Below are 12,824 nucleotides of genomic sequence, written 5' to 3' on the forward strand. Positions count from 1 at the left end.
AGGTCAGGAGTTCGAGACCAGCCTGGCCAACATGGTGAAACCCCATCTCTAATAAAAATACAAAAAATTAGCCTGGCGTGGTGGCACATGCCTGTAATCTCAGCTACTGTGGAGCACTAGAATTGCTTGAACTGGGAGGCGGAGGTTGCAGTGAGTTGAGATTGCGCCACTGCACTCCAGCCTGGGCAACAGAGTGAGACTCTTGTCTCAAAAAAAAAAAAAAAAAAAAGAAAAGAAAAAAGAAAGTACAAACTTTATCATCTGTACTCTGGACTTCCTGGACCACTGTCATCATACAGAAGAACACACTTTATGAAAGCTTTATTTTGTGAAGCTATAAAAATCCCCTTAATACTCACTCTTCCCATAAATATGTCTTAGTCTCCGCTGGGGAGTATACAGAGATTCCATATTTTCCACATCTTATAGACTAAAAAGCAAAACTTCTATTCTCAAAAAGAGAAGGGGCAGAAGTCAGTCACAAATGTATTTAAAATGAATAATAATTATTTTTAAAGTCATCCACAAAAACACTGATGAAAGAGTGGGTGTGGTGGTATGCATCTGTAGTCCCAGCTACTCAGGAAGGCTGAGGCTGGAGGACTGCCTGAGCCCAAGAGTTCAAGGCTACAGTGCATTATGATCGCACCTGTGAAAAGCCACGGCACTCTAATCTGGGCAACACAGCTTTGAGACCTTACCTCTTAAAAAAAAGTGATGAAAGAAAACCTCTCTATAAACAGAGGCAGAAGAAAAAATGCTTATAGAACATCTGTTAAGTAGACCAGACATAGTGGCTGACACCTGTGATCCCAACATTTTGGGAGGTAAAGGTGGGAGGACTGCTTGACTTTAGGAGTTTAAGGCCAGCCAGGCAACATAGCAAGACCCCATATCTCTACAAAAAATTTTAAAATGAGCCAGGTGTGGTGGGTGGCATGCACCTGTAGTCCCAGTTATTGACTTGAGCCCAAGAGTCTGAGGTCACAGTGAGCCGATCATGGGAGTGCACTACAGCATAGGCAACAATAGCCCAAGCTACTAGGGAGTCTGAGGCCGAAGAATTGTTTGAACCCAGGAGGTGGAGGTTGCAGTGAGCCAAGGCCACGCCACTGCACTCCAGCCTGGGTGACAGAGTGAGATTCTGTCTCAAAAAAAAAAAAGGAATATTAGAAAAAAGGTAAAAAGCACAAAGACTCACGAATGAAAGCAAAAATTAAACATCACTGAAATTATAAATTTTTAAATAGCAATACTATTTATGAAAATTTATAAAAATTCAATTTACATGTAACATTTTCACAGTCATATCTAATGGACAAAATAAAACACACTTGTACTTCAATGTACATCCAATTAACTCCAGGATACAAGGTGATATGTAATAGTAATTAATGAAAAATGTTAAATGATCTGTATTAACCGCAGGTTTTTGATGCTTACACCTCTGAAGCCTTACTGATTCTAGAGAGAATATGTCCTTCCCAGGGCTAGCCAGTTCCTAGAGACAGTAAGTGACTAGCCTGTGAGCATGCCTTTCATATTCAAACCAACCAATCCAGAGCCCACACCCCTACCACCTCCTCTACACTCACATTCAGGGTGACTACTCCTTTGCCCTAATTACAAAAGGATTGGGTACTAGACAACTAGGGACAATTCTTACGCCCTACAGCCCACTGGAATTATTCAAACTAGCTAATCCTAAACTTGCTTAACTTGGGTTGCCTGTTTCTTGCCACAGAAATCATAATAAAGACTCTTGCCCATGTTTTTCCCGGTTCCCTCTGCCTCCTGACCAACTCTGGTGCTTCTCCACGTAGCCCTTGTGGCATGGCATGCCCCTTCCGCTTGGGAACTGTGAGTAACAAACTATTATTTCAACAGCTTTCTTGATCTGCTGACTTCACGATACCTGAATAATAATAAAAGCTATGTTTTAAAACATTGCCTTGGATTACCCAGTTAATTAATGCACAGACATTTGAAAACATACACTAAGAGACTACATAGAAAGCTTAAACATACTGACAGGTAACATCCCATGAATCTTACTTTCTTGAAGGTTGAGTGGAGGATTAATGAGATTATCTAAAGTTCGAGGTCCATGTTCAGACTGTGGTGCTGAAAATCCAGGGATTAAGCATGAAAACATCCAGAGCTGTTCTTTGCTACAGTTATTCTGAAGAGCTTGCAACCACAGTAAGAAAAGACGAACACCTTCTCGCCTAATCTAAAATAAAATAAAATGAAAATAGACAGTATTTTTATTTATAATGGAAATCCTTCCTTCCTTTGAAAAACAAAGTTCTCTAGATGATGATTACAGAATGATACTTTCAAAAGGCCGGGCAGGGAAGGAAAGGGAAGTTGAGGAAGAGGAGAGAGACAAGACATATCAATAGCATCTATTGAAATCATTATTTGGAAATACAAATGCACGGATTTTTAACAAGTATAGAATGAACTTGTTCTCTAAAGGCATCAGGTAATTTTTATTCTATAATTTCCATTTATAAAAATTAGAAAATCATTTCCTTCTTGTCTACTTCCCTCCTTGCCTACCTCCCATCACCACCAGTCTAATCCAAGAAGCAAGAAGAGAGAGAACAATGACTGTTAGTAGTGAGAATGAGTTTGGTAAAAGGAGGAATGGTTATGGGGATCCTGGCACATTGAGAATTCAATGTTCTTGCCCCTGAAAAGTTCTGAAATTATTAAAATTATTAAGTTAAAATAAAATGATTTAAATTATTTAAATAAAATTATTTAAAACCTCTCTGAAATTATCTCATTTCCTTATTATTTGATTCTAAGCTCCAAGATAGCAACTTTGTTCTACTCTATTAAAGCACCTAAAACAATACCCTGTACACAGAAGACAATAAATATTTTAATTGATTAATGAACATTCTCTCAGCATAAAAACAGTAAAAGAGAAATAGAGGAAAATTCAATCTCTGACAAGCAAAACACTCATTCTTCCACTACGTAATCTCACTGATAGCTTCGGAAATTACCTTATCAGAGCTTGTTCATGGCCACTGTCAAAGGTATTCAACTGCTGTCACTTTCATGGTCCAGCCAGATAGCAGGAGAAAAGCTACAGGAAGGCTTATTCCTTTGTACTTTTATACCCAAGCCATGAAGTCAAAAGCCCCTGTAATAATGTTACTTTATCTAACCTACAGTAAGATATTTTCGGAATGGGCAGCTTCTCTTATTATAGTACAATGACATAATGAAAAAGAAACAAAAACGTTTATATATATATATATATACATGTATCTCCCCTACTTCCCTCTACATCTAATAGTGGCTATGGTGGAATGAAGAATAATCTGTCGAATGACTAAATGTTTTTCTTCTGGGGACCATAAAGAGGAAAGATTGCTGGTGAATAAGTCCACTGAGTGGCAAAGTACAATTTTTCAATGTCCCCAGTCAACCTAGAATGGTTTGTCAAACAAACTCTTGCTACTTTTTTTTTTTTTTTTTTTTCGATACAGTCTCACTCTGCCGCCCGGCTGGAGTGCAGTGGCATGATCTCAGCTCACTGCAACCTCCGCCTCCAGGGTTCAAGCAATTCTCCTGCCTCAGCTGCCCAAGTAGCTGTGAGTACAGGTGCCTGCCACCATGCCTAGCTAATTTTTGTATTTTTAGTAGAGACAGGGTTTTACCATGTTGGTCAGGCTGGTCTCCAACTCCTGGCTTCAAGTGATCCACCCACCTCAGCCTCCCAAAGTGCAGGGATTACAGGAGTGAGCCACTGCACCTGGCCTCTTGCTACATTTTAAGTGAATTCACTTCAATTAAATAAACTGAAGACAATTCAGAGATCTTTAGGAAAAAGTTTAGGTATGAAAAGTGTTAACACGTGGCATGTATGTTCTACTCAGTATTTTTAAAGTCATAGAAAATAAACACAGTTGTACCTTTAAGGAGTTTCCTGTGTGAAGTAGTTTCTTTAAAATCAAACCTGAAAAGAAAACATGATTTTAAATATTCACATCTTATCTATTTGTAAATGTCAGAGTTCTCGGTCGGACTTGAAAACACTTTTAAGTAAGTCCTTGGCAACCTCCAAATTATTCTTGGTGACCTTTATATCCTTCTGGCCATACTTGGGATCGGAAGGGCATATAAAAAGAATCACCTTTTCAACACATGCTTTATTGCAATTAAACATGATTTTTTAAATTAACAAAACCTAGGCCCAAAATTGCATTTAACACAACAATCTATTATAAATCTCTTACTTAGACTAAGAATAAAATACTTTATCACTATCCAAATGAAATCCACTATAGAAAATTTTCATTTAGTTAACCATATGAACATCCTTAACTGTAATATTTCCTAACAAATATTTCCATTATACTAATTTTCTAAGTTGCACAAAGTTATTAATTTTTTTTCCTTTTCAATCATGAAGTATTTCAAACCTACAATAAAATACTGAAAATAACATGAACAAACCTGCAGAGGACCACCATTCAGTATGAATAAATCTACACGTAGTTCCATGTTTGTTTCACTTACCTGCATTATCTCCAATGTTTTACTTTACCGTATAGGTATCACTGAGGCCCAAATCATATTGTTCCTTTCTTCCCCAGAGGAAACCATTATCCAGGCTTTGGTATTAATCATTTCCAAAAATATTTTTATATTATTACTACACATTTATAAATCCATAAAAAATAATATAAACTGTTTCATACAAGTCATTTATTTTTTAAAAGTCATTTATAAGTTACTTTTCACATACAACATTAGCTTAAGAAATTTATCTATACTTATCAATGTAGCTCTAGTTAATACATTTTAAGAAGTGCAAACTATTCCACTGTATGAACATACCAAAATTTATTTATCATCTTTATATTAAGACATTTGGTTTGTTTTCAGATTTTTGCTATTCCAAGAGTACCATAATAAATAGTTCTTGTTCATGATTCCCTGTACACACCTGAGTTTCCCTGAGGTATATAAATAGGAATAAAATTACTTTCAGCTTTACCAAATATTAGATAATTCTCTCCAAAGGAGTTGTGACAATTAATAGTACTACCAGCAGTATACGGGAGGGCTCTAGTACCATATTGTTGGCAGCACAAAACATTGACAGATGCTCTAATATTTGATAATCTGATGTATGTTAACTATCTTAATATTGCTTTCATTTGATATTTCCTAGCGACACTGAACATCTTTTAATTTGGCCATTCAAGGTTTCCCTGTTTTATCCTTTGTACAATTTTCAATTTAGTTGTCCTTTTTTTCCCCCGCAAAGAGATGGGGTCTTGTTCTGTTGTTCATTCTAGAGTTCAGGCTGGAGAATAGCGGTGCAATCATAGATCATTGCAGCCTCAAATTCCTGGGTTCAAGTGATCCTCCCACCTCAGCCTCCTGAGTAGCTGGGACTACAGATGTGCACCACCAGGTCTGGCTAATTTATGTACTTTTTGTAGAGGGCCTCATTATGTTGCCGAGGCTGATCTGGAACTCCTGGCCTCAAGTGATCCTCCCACCTTGGCCTCCCAAAGTACTGGGATTACAGGTGTGGGCCACTACACCTGGCTTTCTTTATATTTATATATATATGGAGTTCCTTCTGTATTACTAATTCTGTGTCTATTTCTATGAATTGAAAATATATTATCCCAAACAATTCAAGTTTTTGTTGGGTGGTGAGGTGGTATCTTCTGATGCAGATAAGTTTTAATTTTTTTTTTTTTTTTTGAGACAGGTTCTCACTCTGTCACCCAGGCTAGAGTGCAGTGGCATGATCATGGCTCATTGCAGCCTTGACCTCCTGAGCTCAAGTAATCCTCTTGCCTCAGCCCCCAGATAGCTGGGACTAAAGGCACATGCCACCATGCTTGGATGATAATTTTTCTATTTTTTTGTAGAGATGGGGTTTTGTCATGTTGCCCAGGCTGGTCTCAAATTCCTGAGCTCAAGTGATCTGTCCACCTTGGCCTCCCAAAGTGCTGAGATTACAGGCATAAGACACCCTGCCTGGCCTTAAATTTTAATATAATCAATTTGCCAATGTTTTTCTTTCTTACGTGTTCTTTCTATGTCTAAAGAAATCCTTCCTTACATTAAAATTATAAACCAAATATTCGCTTCAAAAAGTTTTTATGTGTTGCTTTTCACATGTAGGTCCTGAATCTATCAGAAATGTATTTCCTTGTGGGTGGAAAAGAATTTGTTTTTTCGCAAATGGAAAACCAAGTATAGTACTATTTTGGGGTTTATGGTGTTCAAATGAACTAAAATGCCATCTCAATCATATTTCAAGCTTCCATACATAAGCTTAGGTCTTTGGCTCATCTCCATGTTCCTTTTCATTCACCCACTTATCCATCCCTACATCAGTAACAATGCCTTTGTTAGTATAATTTTATAATTTATCTTGTTATCAGGCATGAAAATAGCTAACACCACCACCCTCTTGGTCCGACTTGTTATTCTTCCAAATTGCTTTGGCTTTTATTTTACATATAAACTTTAAGATAAATTTGTTAGGCTACATTTAAAAATCCCTATAGGAATGTTAATAATTGTTATATGTGTGTGTGTATATATATTTGATATACACGATATATATTTGATATACACGGCATATATATTTAATATCTGATAAATATTAATGTGTGACATTAATATTTATATATATACTTAACAAATTCATTTGTTGGAGACAGGTTCTTGCTCTGTCACCCAGGCTGGACTGCAGTGGCACAATCATGGCTTACTGCAGTCTCGGCCTCTTTGTCTCAAGCTATACTCTCACCTCCCCAGTAGCTGGGAACACAGACACACACTACCACACCCAGCTAATTTTTCTATTTTTTTTTTGTAGAGTTGGGGTACTGCCATGTTACCCAGGCTGGTCTCAAACTCCTTGGCTCAGGTGATCGACCCACCTTGGCCTCTCAAAGTGCTGGGATTACAGGCGTGAGCCACTGCACCCAGCCAAAAATTGTCTTACATGTGCATCAAATATGCTGAAAGGTAATGCTATAGTAGTTCCGAAGTTGTTGGATTAGGGAACTCTACTAATGGAACGACAAATTTAGATGAGTTTGCTATGAGAACTGGAAACACAGATGGCGTATTTGGACCAGTTAAAAAAAACCCTGGAGTTATTCAAAACAATATAGAGAAAAGAGGAAGTAGAATCTCCACTTTGAGAATGAAGATTCAGACTGGCTGATAACTGGAAGAAGCTCAGGTGGGAGTGCAGTTGCCGTATCGGCATTCACATGCTATGCGGCTTTAGGATCAGATACAGGAGGACTGATCAGAAATCCTGCTGCCTACTGTGGGCTTGTTGGTTTCAAACCAAGCTGTGGCTTAGTTTTCCATCATGGTCTCATTTCCCTGGAGAATTTGATGGATGTGCAAGGACTCTTAACCAGATGTGTGGATGATGCAGCAATTGTCTTGGGTGTACTGGCTGGACACGACCCTAAGGATTCTACCACAGTACAGGATCCTGTTAAACCATTCATGCTTCCCAGTTTGACAAATGTGAGCAAACTATGTATAGGAATTCCAAAGGAATATCTTGTACTGGAATTATCAAGTGAAGAACAGTCTCTTTGGTCCAAAACTGCTGACCTCTTTGAGTCTGAGGGGACCAAAGTAACTGAAGTATCCTTTTCTCACATCACTTATTCAATTGTCTGCTACCATCTATTGTGCATATCAGAAGCAGCATCGAGTATAGCAAGATTTGATGGGCTACAATATGGTCACAGATGTGACACTGATGTGTCTACTGAAGCCATGGATGTTGCAACCAGATGAGAAGGGTTCAATGATTTTGTAAGAGGAAGAATTCTCTCAGGAAATGTTTTCTTGTTAACATAAAAATATGAAAATTATTTCATCAAAGCACAGAAAGTGAGACGTCTCATTGCTAATGATTTTGTGAATGCTTTTAACTCTGGAGTATGCTAACTCCCACACCACCTTGAGTGTGGCAGTACCATACTTGGAGTTCATCAAAGAAGACCACAGAACAGGAAGTGCCCAGGATGATATTTTTACACAACCTGTAAACATGGCAGGACTGCCAGCAGTGAGTATCCCTGTTGTACTCTCAAACCAAGGGTTGCCAATAGGACTGCAGTTTACTGGACGTGCATTTTGTGACCAGCAACTTCTTACAGTAGCCAAATGGTTTGAAAAACAAGTTTCCTATTACTCAACTTCAAGAACTTATGGATGATTGTTCATCAATCCTTGAAAATGAAAACTTAGCCTCTGTCTCTCTAATACAATAGGGATAAATATATCATGCAAATTTTTAAAAAACTGTTGCCTTTACACTATCAAGTTTATCTCCCATGAATATTGCACAAAATTCCATTTATTCATTCAAGTCCTTTCTTGTTCTTCAATGATCACATAATTGCCATACATTAATTTAATAATTTTTATTGAATACCATATTGAAAACTAAATTTAATATTTTAAATGACTCTAGAATAAACATTAATTCCAAGCACACTGGAACATTCTTCAAGAGAGCCTATACTCTGGGCCACAAAACATCTCAATAACTTTAAGATTAAAATCATGCAAAAATATTTTTTTCTGATGACAAAGGAATTAAGTTATAAATCAAAAAGGAAAATAATTGTGGAAACATCAAATATTTGAAGAGCTTAAAAATAATAACACTCTTAAATAAGTTATGGGTTGAAGAAGAAATAAAAAAGACATGAAAAAATATTTTCAATTGAACGAAAATGAAAACACAACATACTAAAACTTATGGGACAGATTTAAGGCAAAGCTTAGAGGGACATTTATAGTTTTAAATATCTATATCAGAAAAGAAGAAATCTATCAGATTAATATTCTATGGTTACATCTTAAAAAACTAGAAACAGGGCCAGGCACGGTGACTCACACCTGTAATCCCAGCACTTTGGGAGGCTGACGCGGGTGGATCATGAGGTCAGGAGACCGAGACCATCCTGGCCAACATGGTGAAATCCTAATTTTTGTAAAAATACAAAAATTAGCTGGATGTGGTGGCATGTGCCTGTAGTCCCAGTTACTCAGGAGGCTGAGGCAGGAGAATTGCCCGAATCCAGGAGGCAGAGGTTGCAGTGAGCCAAGATAGCATCACTACAGAATAGTAAATTAAACCCAAAGCAAGCAGAATTTCTCTCTTTTTTAATTATTTTTTGTTTTGTTTTGTTTTGTTTTTGTTGTTGTTGTTGAGATAGGGTATCATTTTTTTACTCAGGCTAAAGTGCAGTGGCATGATCTTGGCTCACTGCAGCCTTGACCTCATCAAGTTCAGATGATCTTCCCAAATCAGTCTCCCAAGGAGGTGGGACTATAGGAAGGAGTCACCATGTCTGGAAAATTTTTGTATTTTTTTCTGAGATGGGGTTTCACCATGTTGCCCAGGCTGGTCTCAAACTCCTATGCTCAAGCGATTCACCTGCCTCAGGCTCTCAAAGTGCTGGGATTACAGGCATGAGTCACTGCATCTGTCCTTATTTTCATGTTTTAGAGATTGTGTCTCGTTCTGTCACCCAAATTGGAGTATAGCAGTGTGATCATAGCTTACTGCAGCCTTGAATTTCTGGACTTAAGTGATCCTCCTGCCTCAGCCTCCTGAGTAGCAGGGATTACAGGCACATGCCAACAAGTGAGGCTAACTTAAAAAAATTTTTTTTTTGTCTTTAAAGACAGAGTCTCACTATGTTGCTCAAGCTGGTCTCAAACTCCTGGCCTCAAGTGATCATTCTGTTTCAGCCTCTGCCAAGGGCTGAAATGACAGGCATTGGGCATCAGGCCTGCCACAGAATGTTTTATAAAAAATAAGAGGTCAAGTATGATGGCTTACACCTGTAATCCTAGCACTTTGGGAGGTTGGGGTAGGAGGATTGCTTGAAGCTGAAGGTTTGAGACCAGCCCGGGCAACAAAGCAAGACCCTGTCTCTAAAAAAATAATTTTAAAAAGTGAGCCGGGCCTGGTGGTGTGCACCTGTGGTCCCAGCTACTTAAAAGGCTAAGTGGGGGGATGGCTTAAGCCCATTTCAAGGCTTCGGTGAACCATGATCAATCATGGCACTGCACTTCAGCCTGGATGACAGAATAAGATCCTGTCTCTTAAAAATAATAATAATAATAAATACAGTACTACAAAAAATAAGTAGGTTGGGTGCAGTTGCTCACGTCTTTAATCCCAGCACTTTGGGAGGCAGAGGTGGACGGATCACCTGAGGTCAGGAGTTCATGACCAGCCTGACCAACATGCAGAAACGCCGTCTCTACTAAAAATACAAAATTAGCCGGGTGTGGGGGTACATGCCTATAATCCCAGCTACTTGGGAGGTTGAAGCAGGAGGATCACTTGAACTTGGGAGGCAGAGGTTGTGGTGAGCCGAGATCGTGCCATTGTACTCCAGCCTGGGAAACAAGAGCGAAACTCCGTCTCAAAAAAAAAAAATATATATATATATACACACACACACACACACACACACACACACACACACACATAAAATATCAAAGACCAGAATGGAAAACAAGAAAATAGAAAGCAGAAAAAGTATAAAGAAAATCAATGATATCAAAAGTTTGTTCTTTGAAAAGATCAACAAATATGACAAATAGCTAGACTGGCCAATAAAATAGGAGAGAAGACAGAAATGACCAAAATCAAGCAGGAAGCAGATATAGCCATTAAAAAGAATGAAATCATGTCCTCTGTAGCAACATTTAGCAACATAGATACAGCTGGAGGCCATTATCCTAAAGCAAATTGACATGGGAACAGAAAACCAAGTATCACATATTCTCACTTGTAAGTGGGAGCTAAACACTGGGTACTCACGGACATAAAAATGGCAACAATAGATATTGTGAAGTACTAGAGGGACAAGGGTTGAAAAACAAACTATTAGGTACTATGTTCACCACCTGGGTGACAGGATCAATCATAACCTAAACCTCAGCATCATGAGATAAACACAAGTAACAAATCCGCATATGTATCCCCTGAATCTAAAAATAAAGTTAAACCACTAAAGAATGAATGAATGAATAAATAAATAAATAAATAGTTTCTGTAATGTTAAAAAAAAAAAAAGAATGAAAGGGGACATCACTATTGACCCTATGAGAATTAAAAGGATTACTATAAGGAGTAACTTAAACAACTTTCTACTAACAAATTGGTTCCTAGAAAGAAAGAAATTATCAAACTGATATTTTATATATCAAAGAGATATATAAAATCTGAATAAACCTATAACAAGTAAAGAAATTGAAGTAATAATTACAAATATCACAAAGAAAAGTCCAAGTACAAATGGCCTCACTTCTGAATTTTATCAACTATTTAAAGAAGAAAATGCTACCTACCACTCATTCACAAACTCTTTCAGAAAACAGAAGAGGGACCACTTCTAAACTTCTATAGCTATCTTAATAGTAAAGCCAAATAAAGACTGACAAAATAAAATACAGTACAATATTCATCATAAACAGAGAGGCAAACTGAAGTAAGCAACAAATAAAAAGGACTCTAAATAGTAAATAGGATTTACCTCAGGGATGGAAAGCTGGTTTGACACTTGAAAATCAATTAGTAAAATATATAATATTAATAGAATAAATGACAAAAGCACCAATGACACTGATAATGATCGCATCAATAGATGCAGAAAAAGTATTTGGCAAATTACAATGTATACTTATGATCAAAAACTCTCAAACTAGGAACAGAACTTCTTCAACTGGATAAAAGACATCTACAAAAAAACTACAGCTAAAATCATATATAATGGTGAAAGACTGACCATTATCTTTCTCCCTGAAATCAGGAATAATGCAAGAATGTCTGCTCTTTCTTGCCACTTTAATTCAATATTGTACTGGAGGCACAATAAACAAAAAAGAAAGAAAGAAGAAATTAAAGGCATCCAATTAGAAAAAAAAAAAAGTAACTGTACTCATTCACAGAAGATATAACCCTATCATAGTAGTAAATCCAAAGGAATAGACAATAAAACAAATATAACTAGCAAACAATAAGTAAAGAAACTAGAAACAACACAAATGTCCATTCTGTTTGGCACTTTGCATTTTTCTTCCATTTCTGATTCACAGAGATGCTAATCTTGCTTTTTCGTTTTATAGTTTTATCATCATTGTTAATGTATCAGAATAAAGGAAGCAGTGGATCCAAAAACTTCCTATGGCATTTTGACTACAAACCCTTCATCTATAATTTTTCTTATATTCCTAGTCAATCTGTTCTTGTATTCTTTATTTTCTTTTTACTAAAGCATCACCTATTAATTCATTTCAACTAACAACCCATTAAAGAGCATTTTTCATATATTATTCTTTGTTTCAAATATGAAATACATACTTGAATTACTTACCAATACTATGAAACTGCCATCGCTGATGAATTCTTTCTGGAAGAAGTTGTAAAATTTTCTAAAAATCAATATAAAGAGAAAAAAGAAAAGAATGAAACCAAGTAATGAGTTCACATCCTGCAAAATGTGAAAAATTAAAGGGCTCACTAAGTATAACAAATACAAAATAGGCCGGGTACGATGGCTCACACCTGTAATCCCCGTGCTTTGGGAGGCCGAGGTGGGTGGATCACCTGAGGTCAGGAGTTCGAGACCAGCCTGGCCAATATGGCGAAACCCCGTTTCTACTAAAAATACAAAAATTAGCCAGGTGTGGCAGCAGGCACTTGTAATCCCAGCTACTCAGGAGGCTGAGGCAGGAGAATCGCTCGAACCCGAGAGGCAGAGGTT

General features: G+C 37.3%; 1 protein-coding gene and 1 pseudogene across 1 annotated transcript in view; one reads left to right on the forward strand and one right to left on the reverse strand.

The window, feature by feature from the left end:
* The window catches only part of RALGAPA1 (Ral GTPase activating protein, alpha subunit 1 (catalytic)), a gene marked incomplete at its 3' end in the record, with an annotated part of 204,163 nt that overhangs the window by 152,487 nt on the left and 38,852 nt on the right, over positions 1-12,824 (reverse strand). The window contains exons 4-6 of the mRNA XM_011999193.1: positions 12,435-12,492; positions 3,936-3,979; positions 2,056-2,233 (exon numbers count right to left, since the gene is read on the reverse strand). Of these exons, the coding sequence (XP_011854583.1) occupies positions 2,056-2,233; positions 3,936-3,979; positions 12,435-12,492 (280 nt within the window). The remainder of the gene's footprint in view (positions 1-2,055; positions 2,234-3,935; positions 3,980-12,434; positions 12,493-12,824) is intronic.
* On the forward strand, positions 4,028-8,303 carry LOC105553215 (annotated as a pseudogene).

The sequence above is a fragment of the Mandrillus leucophaeus genome, unplaced genomic scaffold (genome assembly GCF_000951045.1).
Source record: "Mandrillus leucophaeus isolate KB7577 unplaced genomic scaffold, Mleu.le_1.0 Scaffold587, whole genome shotgun sequence".
Taxonomy (NCBI): Eukaryota; Metazoa; Chordata; class Mammalia; order Primates; family Cercopithecidae; genus Mandrillus; species Mandrillus leucophaeus.